The sequence below is a fragment of the Rhodofomes roseus genome (assembly GCF_022264815.1).
Source record: "Rhodofomes roseus strain CIRM-BRFM 1785 chromosome Unknown C8Q71scaffold_8, whole genome shotgun sequence".
NCBI lineage: Eukaryota > Fungi > Basidiomycota > Agaricomycetes > Polyporales > Fomitopsidaceae > Rhodofomes > Rhodofomes roseus.
In genome coordinates this window covers 111,845-124,978 of record NW_025952964.1, presented here as the reverse complement: position 1 = coordinate 124,978, position 13,134 = coordinate 111,845, and the positions used below count along the sequence as shown (strand labels likewise).

The 13,134-nt window shown below is 56.9% G+C and overlaps 6 protein-coding genes across 6 annotated transcripts; 4 read left to right on the top strand and 2 right to left on the bottom strand.

Annotated features, from left to right (window-relative positions):
* Positions 1-420: 420 nt before the first annotated feature.
* On the top strand, positions 421-3,355 carry C8Q71DRAFT_833243 (alpha-amylase). Its single transcript, XM_047926395.1, has 7 exons — positions 421-918; positions 1,274-1,997; positions 2,057-2,256; positions 2,319-2,428; positions 2,486-2,600; positions 2,654-2,872; positions 2,950-3,355. The coding sequence occupies exons 1-7, from the start codon at positions 826-828 to the stop codon at positions 3,130-3,132; spliced, it is 1,644 nt and encodes a 547-aa protein (XP_047779609.1). The 5' UTR covers positions 421-825; the 3' UTR covers positions 3,133-3,355.
* Positions 3,356-4,226: 871 nt separating this feature from the next.
* Positions 4,227-5,424, top strand: C8Q71DRAFT_753259 (uncharacterized protein). The gene is made up of 3 exons (XM_047923423.1): positions 4,227-4,540; positions 4,613-5,207; positions 5,264-5,424. Exon 2 carries the CDS (start codon positions 4,630-4,632, stop codon positions 5,203-5,205), a length of 576 nt encoding a protein of 191 aa, XP_047779608.1. The 5' UTR covers positions 4,227-4,540; positions 4,613-4,629; the 3' UTR covers positions 5,206-5,207; positions 5,264-5,424.
* A 216-nt stretch (positions 5,425-5,640) lies between these two features.
* On the bottom strand, positions 5,641-6,060 carry C8Q71DRAFT_722917 (Cerato-platanin-domain-containing protein; the record flags this gene model as incomplete). The annotated part of the gene is made up of 1 exon (XM_047921557.1): positions 5,641-6,060. The coding sequence occupies one exon, from the start codon at positions 6,058-6,060 to the stop codon at positions 5,641-5,643; it is 420 nt and encodes a 139-aa protein (XP_047779607.1).
* Positions 6,061-7,614: 1,554 nt separating this feature from the next.
* On the top strand, positions 7,615-8,031 carry C8Q71DRAFT_722916 (uncharacterized protein; the record flags this gene model as incomplete). The annotated part of the gene is made up of 1 exon (XM_047921556.1): positions 7,615-8,031. The coding sequence occupies one exon, from the start codon at positions 7,615-7,617 to the stop codon at positions 8,029-8,031; it is 417 nt and encodes a 138-aa protein (XP_047779606.1).
* A 1,110-nt stretch (positions 8,032-9,141) lies between these two features.
* On the top strand, positions 9,142-9,976 carry C8Q71DRAFT_549873 (uncharacterized protein). Its single transcript, XM_047919287.1, has 2 exons — positions 9,142-9,664; positions 9,721-9,976. Exon 1 carries the CDS (start codon positions 9,225-9,227, stop codon positions 9,642-9,644), a length of 420 nt encoding a protein of 139 aa, XP_047779605.1. The 5' UTR covers positions 9,142-9,224; the 3' UTR covers positions 9,645-9,664; positions 9,721-9,976.
* Positions 9,977-10,053: 77 nt separating this feature from the next.
* On the bottom strand, positions 10,054-12,430 carry C8Q71DRAFT_796145 (glycoside hydrolase superfamily; the record flags this gene model as incomplete). Its single annotated transcript, XM_047925654.1, has 10 exons — positions 10,054-10,199; positions 10,404-10,524; positions 10,593-10,814; positions 10,876-10,987; positions 11,047-11,095; positions 11,160-11,220; positions 11,282-11,481; positions 11,539-12,020; positions 12,080-12,279; positions 12,341-12,430. The coding sequence occupies 10 exons, from the start codon at positions 12,428-12,430 to the stop codon at positions 10,054-10,056; spliced, it is 1,683 nt and encodes a 560-aa protein (XP_047779604.1).
* Between the last annotated feature and the right edge of the window lie 704 nt (positions 12,431-13,134).

Here is a 13,134-nt window from a genome sequence, read left to right as displayed (position 1 = left end):
GCGGGGTGGGTGAGGATGATGTATGTGTCCTTGCGCTATTTTATGGCGGGCCATGGTCCCGGGAGTTGTCAATTTCGCGTTAACGAATCACTAGCCTATCACTGCATATTGTGTATGTCCATGCCGCACATCGTATGGTAATTATGTTCGTCTGTGGTCACGCTGGTGCCAACTCAGGGACAGCTCCCGAGCGCCAGCGGACGTGAGGGTCTGCTGAAACGGAGGGACGAGTACGCCGTTGAGTGAATCGTGCGCCAGGACGGCCCCGCCACTTGTCAACATGTCTGACGGGCTGTATAACGAAGTTCTTTGCGGTCCGGTTGGCAGCGCTGACAGGCCGATCATGATGAACCACGACACATGCCTTTTCTGGACAGCGGCTGAGCTCCACTCGCAGATTGCAGCTGCAGCGCCGCCACCCGACAAGTTGTTCGCGTTGCCTCTCGATGCAAGATCACACAGCTCGCAGCACGGGTGCGTTGCAAGCTGGTGTAGGCCGCCAACTCGATATAGGTGGTTCTGACACTGCTCAGTGCCCATGGCGGACCCGTGGCATGAGTAGCCATACGAGGCCCCGATATGGACATAGAAGCCTCTGCGTCAAGACACGTCCAAATGGCAGATGCGGCTCGTCGTTGGGCTGGCCCCTTCGCAGGCCTTGATTATGCGTCGCTGGCGGGTGGCTAGGGCTGCCTCCCTCCCTCTTCCCCCCGGCGGTCGCAGTCTCAGCTCTGCGCGCGGTCCTAGCACAGCTGTCTGAGTGCGACGCCGGCGCACCGAATAGATATATAGAGTCTCTTCAAAGTCCCTCCTTGTCTCCAGGTCATGCGCCTCACGGCCCCCCTCTACTCGCTTCTCTGTGCGGCAACGGTGTTCGGCGCGTCGTACGAGGACTGGCAACGCCGCTCAATCTACCAGGTGCGATACTGTGATCGTACATTACGAGTGGTGTTCCAACCACACAGCGTCGGTTTTGCACTTCGTTGAGTGTCTCTTGGCTTGGGGTCGAGCGAGCTCGACGGACGCGCAGCCCACAGTGTGAAGCGTCGTCTCTCCCTACATCCTCGGTCCCGGTAGCGCTCTCGTCGGGTTTCGAAGCCCTCTTTGTAGCATGTTCTGAGTCCGAACACCGTAATTAACCCCCGGTGCCATGTCTCCGGTGACGGAGTATGCCTTTCTGGCGAACCGAATAACACTTTGATCCCGATACCGCTTTCAATGTGCTTTTTTGTCGACGAATGCAGGATGTTATTTCTGCTCACACACCACACAGCTTGTGACCGACCGCTTCGCGACCTCCGATGGGTCCTCCCCGGCATGCAACACCTCCGCACGACAGTACTGCAACGGCACCTGGCAGGGCGTCATCTCCAAGCTCGACTACATCCAGAACATGGGCTTCGATGCCATCTGGATCTCGCCCATCGTCGCGAACCTCGCGGGCGACACCGGCGATGGCGCCGCGTACCACGGCTACTGGACGGTCGACCAGACGAGCCTGAACGACCACTTCGGCACGGACGGCGATCTCAAGCTGCTCAGCACGACGCTGCACGAGCACGGCATGTTCCTCATGGTCGACGTCGTCGTCAACCACATGGCCGCCCCGCTCCTGACGGGCACGGCGAACTCCTCCGATCCAAGTGCGCCCGCCCCAGCGGTGAACTACGCCGCGTTCACGCCGTTCAACAACGAGTCCTCGTTCCACCCGTTCTGCTGGATCACGGATGACGCGAACCAGACGGACGTCGAGCAGTGCTGGCTCGGCGACGCCGCGGTGCCCCTCGCGGACGTCGACACGGAGAATCCGGACGTCGTCGCGTTCTTCAACAGCTGGATCGCAGACCTCGTGACGACATACGGCATCGACGGCTTGCGGATCGACACGGTGAAGAATGTAAGGAAAGACTTCTGGCCTGCGTTCGCGCAGAGCGCGGATGTGTGGAGCATCGGGGAAGTATACGACGGGGACGTCGCATACGTCGCGAACTACTCAGGTGCGGCATTTCGTGGCTATCTACTGTGCATTCGTAGGCTTGGGCTGATTGCACTGCAGAGGTCCTCGACGCGGTGCTCGACTACCCGAGCTTCTACCCGCTCACGCGCGGCTTCCAGAACAGCTCGGGCGACCTCACGCAGCTCGCCGCGTCCGTGGGCGACGCGCAGCACGCATACAGGCTGGGCACGTTCATGACCGGCTCGTTCCTCGAGAACCAGGACAACCCGCGCTTCCCGTCGCTCACGACGGACCAATCGGTGCGCGCGCGCGTTGGTGATCATTTCGCAGGGCGACGTGCTGACTGCCAGTGCGATGCCAGCTGATCGTGAACGCGATGACGTGGGTCTTCGTCCAGGACGGGGTGCCGATCTTGTACTATGGCCAGGAGCAGGGGTATGCGGGGGCAGATGACCCCTATAACCGCGAGGCGTAGGTCTCTCAGGCATTTCCCACCTATCCGGGGGCTGAACCTCACGCTCATCCCAGGCTGTGGCTCTCCGGGTACGAAGAGGACAAGCCGCTCGTGGTCCACGTCCGCGCGCTGAACGCCGCGCGCAAGGCCGCGATCGCGTGGGACAACGCTACCTTCCTGGGCACACCTGTGAGTCGAGTCGTGTCCCACCCCGCCTGCCTCGCGCGCTGAACCCAGCGCAGGTGGCGTTCCCCGTGGCCTCCGCGTCCCAGCTTGCGGTGTCGAAGCAGCCGCTCCTCGCGCTCCTCACCAACGCCGGCGCGTCGTCCTCGCCGAGCTGGTCCGTCCCCAGCACGAACTACTCCAAGGGCGACGAGCTCATCGACGTGCTGAGCTGCTCGACGACGAAGGTCGGCGACTCGGGCGCGGTGGCGTGGACGGGGAGCTCGGGCATGCCTGCGGTACGTCGGACACTGTCGGCCGTCGCGAGTCGAGTGTCCGTGTTGACGTTGAAGCTGACATGGGCTGCGGTGTGCAGGTGCTCCTCCCGACGTCGGTGTTCAACGCGAGCTATTGCAATGCGCTCAAGAATGATATCAGTGGCGATACAGGCAGCCCGTGGGTCGCGCAGTCGGCTGGGGAGGAGCTGCGCTTGAGCACGGCTGGCACGCTCGTGGCTGCGTCGCTCACCATTTTGTTTTTCGCTGTGTGGATGGCATGAAGTCCTTCGTGCCAGGCGTACAGGGGTGGATATACCGGCTAGACTTGTGTTGGTTTCTGGGTTGGACTTTGGGGCAATCGGACAGACTATAGTACTAGACTTGCATGAACTTTTCCGAACTGTTGTATATCGAACTGTAGACGTGTGTTGTACACTAAGTAGTCAGCCTCCCGCACCATTGGTGCTGTGTATTGCGATTGAACAGTACTACAGTAACACAGACCAACTTCGATGAGGTTCTTCGCCGGCCCTTGGCGCTCTGGCATGGCCATACCTCCAAAAATGTGCACGTTTCTAGATGTCCGACTACGATTACGTAATCAGGTCCACCCCTGCGTCGGCGTCCAGGGCAGCTTTGTTTTCGGTCTTCCTTCGGTCCACTGAGTTGAAGTGCCATCGTGCTGGGGTCGGGTCATTGTAGTCTGTATATGGCCGCGGGAGGAAGGTTTTGTACAGCGTCCTGCAGCTCCTCAGGCTCCTGCAGGACGCTATAGACCTTCCTCCTGCGGCCCATATACAGACTACCGTTATACATGACCTCCCTCACGCGGGGGCCATTGCAGATCCAGCTAAGTCGTAGCGGTATTACTTGCGCCCTAGTCGCGATGCGTTCAAGATTTGAGTCTCGCAGGTACTGTCGCAAAAGGTGTGTACTCGAGTCATCGCAACAGTTCGCAATCGCCTGGTACTGATGGTGGAATAGAATATATAAGATTGGCCGGAGGATACGCTGAGACACGGTCGATCCCGTTGTACGACGGTCCCTGGGTCGGGATGTCCTCGGTGCACGCCCGATCTCCGAATGGTTGCGCGGCTCAGCATCGAGAGACATTGTTGCGCCAGCGATGGCTCGGAGCCCTTAGCCGCCACTGTCTGTGAGTTCTGGCTAGAGTACCTTGCGCTTGAGATACGAGTAAGTACTGGAGTTAGTTCCCAGATTCAAACTGCAGTCGTCCACTGGCAGGTCACTGGCACTTCGGAGGAGGCTGCCAATGATGTCAATGAAGCGGTGGATATACTGGTGGGTTTTGTTGTTTCTTCCTGCTACTCTTCACACTGCACAACGCCCTCGGGACTCATAGGCAAACGTTCAGGTTGTTGCCGATGCAATCCTTGAAACGTGATGAAACCTCTGGATTCCGAGTCAGCTTTCATACGTTCCTGTGACGGTAATGCCACTTGTTAGCCGTGCGCGTTAGAACCCTGGTATGGTACGGTGGCCCTGCTATTCGCCTAATGCTCACCATTGATGGAACCTGGATGGCACTCAGCAGTGTCCGCCGTGCAGTTTCGAGGCCGTACGCGCCGGCGCTTGAAGCAATGTGGCCTGACACAGTAACTGATCATGATGATGCGCAGGCCGACGGTGAGTTCGGAAGACATTGATGTTCTCTTGCAATTTATAAAGGTGCGGAAAACTGTCTGCCTCTCAATATTCCAGTCACTCATTCCATACATTTTCTCGCACACGCCGTTCAAGTCCAATTATATACCATAATGCACAGCCCTCTTTCTATCGCAGTCATGTCTCTGGCCTTGGCCTCCGCGGCATACGCGCACCCCTTCAAGCGCGCTTTCGGATCCTTCCTTGACAACTTCCCAAGGATCCCTGTCCCAAAGATCCCTGAAAGTACCACGTCAGCCACGACCACGACCTCCTTTCAGGCTGCCCCGCCCCGCCAGACCGTCATGATCAACACTGACTGGAAGTACGACAACGGCAGCACGTCCGTCACGAACCTTACCTGCGGCACGCAGTTCGAGGCGACGGGGAACACGACCTACAGATCCCTCCTCCAATACCCGTACGCAGCCGGCTTCTCGAACGTCACGAGCGGCGAATCCACCGTTTGCGGCGCGTGTTACGTCCTGGAGTGGGCGGGCAACTACGTGGGCGTGCAGATTATTGATGGCGCGGAGGAGTATGGGGGCACGGAGACGTTCACCCTTTCTGGGGAGGCGTACGACTGGTTGCTCTTGAACGAGACGACGTCGCCGGTGGTCACTGGGACTATTGTGGATGGTCCTTTCGCGTGCCCCGAGCACCAAAAGTTCGTGGCGATAAACCCGTGATGGTATGTCTACTTTGACTCGCCAACAGTGCAGGAACTGACATAATTCTCTCCTACAGAACACGGTCGGCCTACGCAAGAGTTTTGGGCGACCTTGCCATAGACGGAGATGAACATGATAACGGACAAATGGACATTTGCACTGATATTTATGCCCAACTCTTTTACTGTCATTACGCCGGAACCACGATGCACGATGCTTACACCTTTTCGCTCTGAAGTGCACTTATTAGCCACCAATGACAAATTAAGGATTGGGTGAGTACAAGACAGAACGAGGGTCCGTCACTCCTCCGGCACGTCCGATTCCTCATATCCCGCTGTGCTTCCTCGTCATCCGACCGCATTGCGTGCCAGTCGCCTACTACTCGCAGTGTCAATGCCCGCCGTGGATGAACAGGAGCCAATCCACATACCAGTCTTGCCCGAAACTCATCTAAGAGAAGTCGCAAGCCTCCGGGCCGTTCAGGATATACGCCGTAACGCTCGGGTCCGAGGTATAGTTCATCGTCAACCACTCGTACGCCTCGTGGGACAGGACGAAACCCTCCGCCGCGGAGTCGACGACCTGGATCTGCGCGAAGTTCCCCGCGTACTCCAGGGTGTAGCAGTGCCCGCAGTCGGTCTTGCTACTGTCGGTGACATTGTCGGAGCCCGCGATGTAGGGGTACTCCGGGAGGGCGCCGAAGGTCGTGAAGTTGCTGAGCGAGGACGCGCAGGCGAGTGTGCTGACGGGCGTGGTTGACACGTCGTATTTGGTGTCGTAGGAAACGGTGACGGCGGGGCCTGGAAGCTGGGCGAATGCCAACGAGCCGGAGAACAGCGCGACAGCGGCGGAGATGAGGGTGTGGTACATGGCTGGAACTTTGGAGGGACTTGGAACACTTTCCTTTTCGTTTGTTGCTGCACCATCCACGACACTACGGGATGTTATATAGCCTGAAAAGTCCAAGCGCCTCGCGCACGAAGGTGGAGAAGCAGCAAACGAGCAACGCGCAGGTGGGCATTCCTCGCCGATATGGTCAATCTACATACCAACGGGCGGTCAGCACGAACAGCTCCGGGATGATCTGTCTGTCAACGGAAGTGACGTAGGCGAACGGACATGAGCGCCGCGTTCTGCTATGCAAGTTTGGGCTTCCTTGTACAAGAGCCCAAGCAGTTGCGGGAAATGGTATCCTCGTTCTAGTACATCCGCAACCGGCGGGCCCGGCTGTGGTCTCGTACCCCTCCGTGTGTACGAGACCAGCGCGGCTGCTGCTAGCTTGTCCCTGAAGTGTACATGGATGTAGCCAGGTTGGCCTCAGTATGCGTGCACCGCGCGCACAGATCCGCAGCCAGAGTCCAGAAGCCCAATCGGTGACTATTAAGAGCACCGTGTACGTATCGTACAGTGCCTCGGTCAAAGAAACGAGAGTGAGACACCGGGCTCACATTCCGACGAGTCCGTCACGTCTTCGGTAATCGACCGTACGGTCTCAGACGGTGACAAGTTCGGGTTGTGCACTGGAGCGTCGTTGGCTAGTCGACTGTACGCAGTAAATTCAAAACCACACACACCGAGCTCCAGCTTGTATGACGTGGAAGTTGCGGCGGAAGCAATACATTGATCGGCATGGCACCCGTCGAAAATCTATGCATCTGCATCTGAGCACAGCGGAGCGTCACAATAACGAACTCATTGCAAACTGCATCACCAACTAGATCGTAACTGAACACGCAGCGTCCCGTAGCAATCCTCACGGAGGCGGTCGAGTGTGTCTATAGCAATGTGTCTAGAGCCTGAGCAATCGTAGTGAGAAAATCTGAGCGCGAATATACTAGGATGTATAGAATGATCGGACATACTCTAGCTTGCCAGCGCATACTTCGCCCCATCGTCCTGCAGGCGTCAATGAGTCCCAATGGGTAACGTACTGCATGGGTCTCGGTTTTTTACCTTCCAATGGTACCGAGAGCCGTGGCTTCGCGCACGGTCATCATTGTTCGAGGCGCGTTGCCTCAATGGGGCGCCAGCTGTCACAGTGAGACATTGATTTGTACAGCGGCATAGCATCATGCTCTATGCCTCCCAAGCACGTGTGTCGCAACTGAATGTCTGAGCGTCGAATGGTTACAGGCGCTACGTCTAAGCCTATGGAAGGGCTCACATGGAGAAAGTCTCAGGGGCGGTTTCCCCACGTCGGCGACGCTTTCGCGAGGGAGCATCACGTATGACCGGAGCCACTCCTCTCTACCTCAGCTAGGAGTTGTTGGTGTGAAAAGACACGGTGGTAGAACGCCTTCTGGGCGTCCCATAGTTTGTTTTGTGCATACGTCTGAGTGGATATAAGGCGATCGCTAAGCTGCGCTACCCTCCAGTCGTTCGAAAATCACTCACTAGGCTCCACGTCTTACGACCGTCGCCACGATGCGTGTCTCTATTCTTTCTTCGTTGACCGCGCTCGCGATCAGCACCTTGGTATTCGCCCAAATCACGCCTCCCATATACGACGAGGTTTCCTTCAGCTCCAAGTACACCGACACGAACGCATCCGTCGACACCCTTACCTGCGGGGACCAGCTTGCCGCCGAGGGATACGCCACCGTCGGTGCTATCCCAGGGAACATTGCCGGGTTCGCCAACATCACCAGCACGGACTCTTCACTCTGCGGGAAGTGCTATGTCCTAGAGTACGCGGGAGCCTTCCTCACCGTTCGCGTCGTGGACACGGCGGGAGACGGATTCGTGGTCACGAAGGGCGCGTACGAGACTTTGACGGGGAACCAAGCACCGATTCCTCCCAGCGTCGATGCGCGAGTTTTGGAGGGCCCTACAAGTTGCTGAAGCACTGAAGCCTACACCATGTAAGGCGAGTCAGGTCTATGTGGCCGTCATCCCTCTTGTATCGCGCTTAGCTTCCGCTTCAAGGCAGACTTCGTACTAAAGGAGGCTGCGGCATGACCTGTATGCTCGATCAGCCAGGAACATCAACAGGAATGCAGGATAGTAGCTCCATAGTACATCGCTCACCTATTGTTAGTATTTGACGGGCAACTTCAATATCTACCACGTAGGCAAAGGCTCAGCCTTATTATCTACACACCAGTGCCAGGTCACGACATACAATCATGATCCTCAGTCCAATGTCGTTCAATATTTCCAATGTTTTCCTTGGTGAAGCGTCAGTGTACTGAGTGTCAGGAGTCGACTGAGAGATGTCGGCTGTGAGCCCAAATCGCAGCACGTTCTGTCGGAGTTCGATCTGAGATAGTGAACTTAGCGACCGTCTGCCGCAAGTAAGCAGTATGTAAAAGCACCTGACCGGTACTCAGAGTTTACACATACCTGGTATCGGACACATCGTCCAGTATAAGTCCTCTGGAAAGCTAAGTCGTCAGTTTCAGCTCAGGTTCGACAACAATCTGGGTTCTCGGGAGACTTGAGATTCCGGGCCTGTCATGACAAGACAAATTGATTTTGAGTCCACCGAAGATTTTGCCGCAAAGACGGCAATGATGCTTGCTGACCTGTCGGACAGGACGGCCTGAAGCACGCAGCGGGACCTCGGTCCATCTACCTATCCCTGGTCCACCAACGTACAGTACGTGTTTCATACGTAATACGCAATGACACTTCCACCGAGTTACACCGATTACCCCTAGTCATCCAGGAGGGCTACCAGCGGTAGTACAGTACCTTGAACTTTCTGTCAAGGATATGCATTAACCTCAGTAAACCTGTCGTCATATGATGCTGTGGCGTCTCACTCGGCGTCGAACGTGGTGCCACTAGCGGCGCCTGCATGGTTCAGCGTTGGTCAACGCCCGCTCTAGCCAGTACATCGCCTGGCAGCTCTGCATTCTCTCTAGACATTGAGTGGACTGATGAGAATGTTATTATGTCAGCATTAGCGGTCGGTGACGCATACTCATCGAAGGACATATAAGCCTCCTCGTGCCAGCGAGGGCTCTCGCCAATCCTGCAAAGTCAGTTGGCACTTATTCGGAACCTCCAGCCGTACCCCGATTCCACTCACAATGCGTTTTTCCATCCTCCCTTCGCTCGTCGCTCTGGCAGCGAGCCCCCTCGCACTCGCTCAAGTATACGTCGTGACCGACAACAGCCAGCAATTCGACAACCCTAGCTCCTCCGTCGACACGCTCGCCTGCGCAGCCTTCCTCCAGGATTACCAGACCATCGGCAACATTCCCGGAAACCTCGCGGGCTTCTCGAACGTCACCAGCGACAAATCGCTCTGCGACCACTGCGTCACTTTGGGTTGGCAGGGCAGGGAGGTCGTTGTGTGGATCGTGGATACGTCGCCGGAGGAAGGCTTCGAGGTTACCGAGGGAGCGTATGAGCAGTTGGTTGGGGGCCCGCTCCTCCCGGGGGTGTACCAGGCGGAGATCGTGTCGGGGCCGCACAGTTGTGTGGCACCGGTACCGGGTAGCGGATGATGCATGACATCCGAGAGTAGGTCTTCTGCATGCTATGTTCCCCCATGCTCTAGCTAATCGTATATTACCCAGGTAGGCCATATGTGTCATGAATGGACTGATACGATCCGCACCTTAGTTTTATCCTCTTGCACGGACGCCTGTGCTGAACACACTTCTTTGGGACGTCCTAATCATAAGCCAATATCCAGTGTTTTGCTTCGCACCTTGATTGCATTTCCTCGCACGATGACATGAGCACAATATGACACTGTGAAATGTCCAACCCACGAGCAGCATCGTGATTCTTTCACTTGCTAAGCCCTACTTGGAATACACCGAGTCAACATCCGACACAATCATACAACGTCACCTATATATTACCACCGGATACCCGTCACCCGCCTCTCATTACCAAAATCCGCATTCATCAATGCCAACTATCGTTCTGGGTGACGCTCCCACTTGGGGGCGTCGTGATCTCGTTGTTCGGGTCGTCCTCCCAAGTGACGTCGCCATTAACCTTCGTGATGTACTTGTACTCGATCGTCGTGCTCGGCGGCAGGTCCACCGTCACTGCCGCAAAGGCACCCGTCAGCGCGAAACCACACACGGAGCAGCGGGACACTCACGGCTCCACGTAGGGTAGTTCGCGGACGACATCAGGAGCGCGTCGTCCGTGGACCAGTTCTCGAGCGCGTCGACGGAGCCGGCGATGTAGAAGTTCTCTGCGAGAGGACGTCAGGCGCGGTCCACACTGAGCGCGGGGAAATGACGCACCCCCGTAAGTGGTGTCGTACGCGATCTCGAACGTGACCGCGACCGTGTCCGAGCTCGACGAGTTCGTGCCGACGAGCTCGCTGCAGTACGTCGTGTTGAACACGCTCGTCGGGAGGAGGATCTGCGTATTTGGGATACATGAGTCTTCGTATTCTCATGCAGACGTAGGGCTGGAGGTATGGTACTCACGACTGGGGCCCCCTCACTCCCGGTGACGCTGACGCTCCCGCCGCTGCCCGCGGTGTACGTCGTGCACGTAAGCACGTCGATCAGCTCCGTGCCCGAGGCGTAGCCAGTGCCCGACGAGACGTCCCACGCCGGCGTGCCGCTCGCGCCGACGTTCGTAAGCAACGCGAGCATGGGGTACTTGGACACCGCGAGTGTGTTGCCGCCGACTGAGGGGAAGGTGACCTGCCGTTCGGGGAGACCTGTGAGCAATGGATGTGATGCGGGAGGAGGAATGGGGACAAACCGCGGTGGAGAGGTAGCTGCTGCTGGCGGCGATGGCGGCTTTGCGGGCGGCGTTGAGGATGCGGACGTGTTGCACGAGCGGTTTGTCCTCTTCGTAGCCAGAGAGCCACAGACTGGAGGAGAAAGAGCAGGATTAGTGCAGGAAGCAATGTGCGGAAAGGAAGGAACGCACGCTTCACGATTGTAGGGGTCGTTGGCGCCAGTATAGCCTTGTTCCTGACCTATGCACCTGAGGTGAGCCTACACGACACGCATATACCCACCTCCAAGACGCCTTGGACGTACCATAGTACAGAATGGGGATCCCATCCGCGATAAACGGCCACGCCATCGCGTTCTTCACCAACTAATCCAAACCATCGCTCAGCACATGCAGCACCGCTACTCGGCACCTAGCGAACACTTACGCCCTGGTCCGTGGTGATGCTCTGGAAGCGCGGGTTATCCTGGTTCTCGAGGAAGGTGCCGACGGTGAAGAGCTTGTTCTCGTACGCGGACTGCGCGGACTGGATGACGTTGACGAGGTTCTGGATCGACCCGCTCGTCGATTCGAACGCGTACGTGAGCTGGTAGTACGTCGGGTAGTCTAGGATTCCGTCAAGAACCTCTGCGCATTCACACAGTGAGAAATGTTCGCTGCATTGGAGAGGCGATCCGAACTCACCGGTATAGGGCGCGACGTAGTTCACGTCCCCGTCGAATACCTCGCCGACGGCGTACACGCCCGCCGCGTTCTGGAAGTCCGGCCAGAAATCCTTCCTGATATGTTTCACCGTATCGATCCTAAACCCGTCCACGCTATAGTTGCTCTGGAGCTGCCCGATCCAGCTGTAAAAGAAGTCGATCACGTCGTCGTTCTCAGTGTTGCAGTCCGCGAGGGGCACGCTGTCGTCGCCGAGCCAGCACTGCTCGACGTTCGTCTGGTTGCTGTAGTCCGTGACCCAGCAGAACGTGTGGAAGTACGACTCCGCGTCGAACGGCGTGAAGGTGGAGTAGTCGGGCGGGAGCGTGTTGGCTGCCATGTGGTTCACGACGACGTCGACCATTAGGTACATGCCGCGGGAGTGCAGCGCGGAGGCGAGGTTGTTCAGGTCGTCTGCCGTACCGAAATGGTCGTTGAGCGCGTTTTGATCCACAGTCCAGTACCTATCGGATCGCAAGGGTGTGAGCCGCCGGAGGAACAGACGTGTTGGAGATGGTACTACCCATGATATGAATAGCCATCGCCTGTGCTGCCTTCGAGGTTTGCAACGATGGGTGAGATCCAGACAGCGTCGAAACCCATGTACTGGATGTAGTCGAGCTCATTGATGATCCCCTGCCAGGTACCGCCGCAGTAAACGCGATCCTCAGTGTCGCACGATGGCGAGGAGCCATCTGAGGTAGCAAATCGGTCTGTAACAAGCTGAGGTGCGAGTGCACTGTCAGTCCAAGTATATTACATAACGGGTAATGCGCGAACATGCCTGGTAGATCGACCTCTGCTGCCATTCGGCCGGAGTCGCAGCGAGCGCCAATGCTGCTAACGCACATGCCGCGAGAACGCGCCCCAACATACCTGCCACGGACATGGGCAGCGAACGGGGGAAGACGAGCGGAAAGGAAGCCTATAGCAAGATGATTTGTATGTACGTCTACATAGGGCTATGCCCTCAGCGACGCTGAATGGAACCAAGAACATACCTGCTTACTATGGACGAGGGCCCAGTGCGCGAGATGTGAGCGAGTTAAGGCCTGCACTTCATATATGCTCGAGCAGGACCAATATTGTGGCGTGTCCTCCGAGTCGTCAGCCGCCGATTGAGACACATGGGAGGCGAACGCACCACATGCACCCAGTCCACCTATCCAGTGTCCGGACTCGGTCACAGGACGAATTCATGACGATGCTGACATGCCTGAGAACGTTCACATAAAACCATGGCTTCTGTTCAGAGTTACCATGGGTCCCAAAGCAACACATCCCGGAGGCTTGCCGTCGTGGTTGGGTTAGCGCATAACGCAATTGCGACGAGGATCATCCATTGATTGATTCATTGAAGTGGAAATTATGGAGAGTTGATAGTCTCCTTTGCAGACCATAGTAATCGCAGTGGCAGTGGATGCCAATGCCATATTAATCTGTCCGAGTCTTGACAGATAGTAGTACGTAGGTGATTGTTCCGTCCGCGATAGCAGAGGAGAAGTTCAGCGCATCGTCGCGAGGGGCATTATCAGGAAGGAGAATTGCTTGTAGTGATAGGGAATTGTTTTGTGCAAG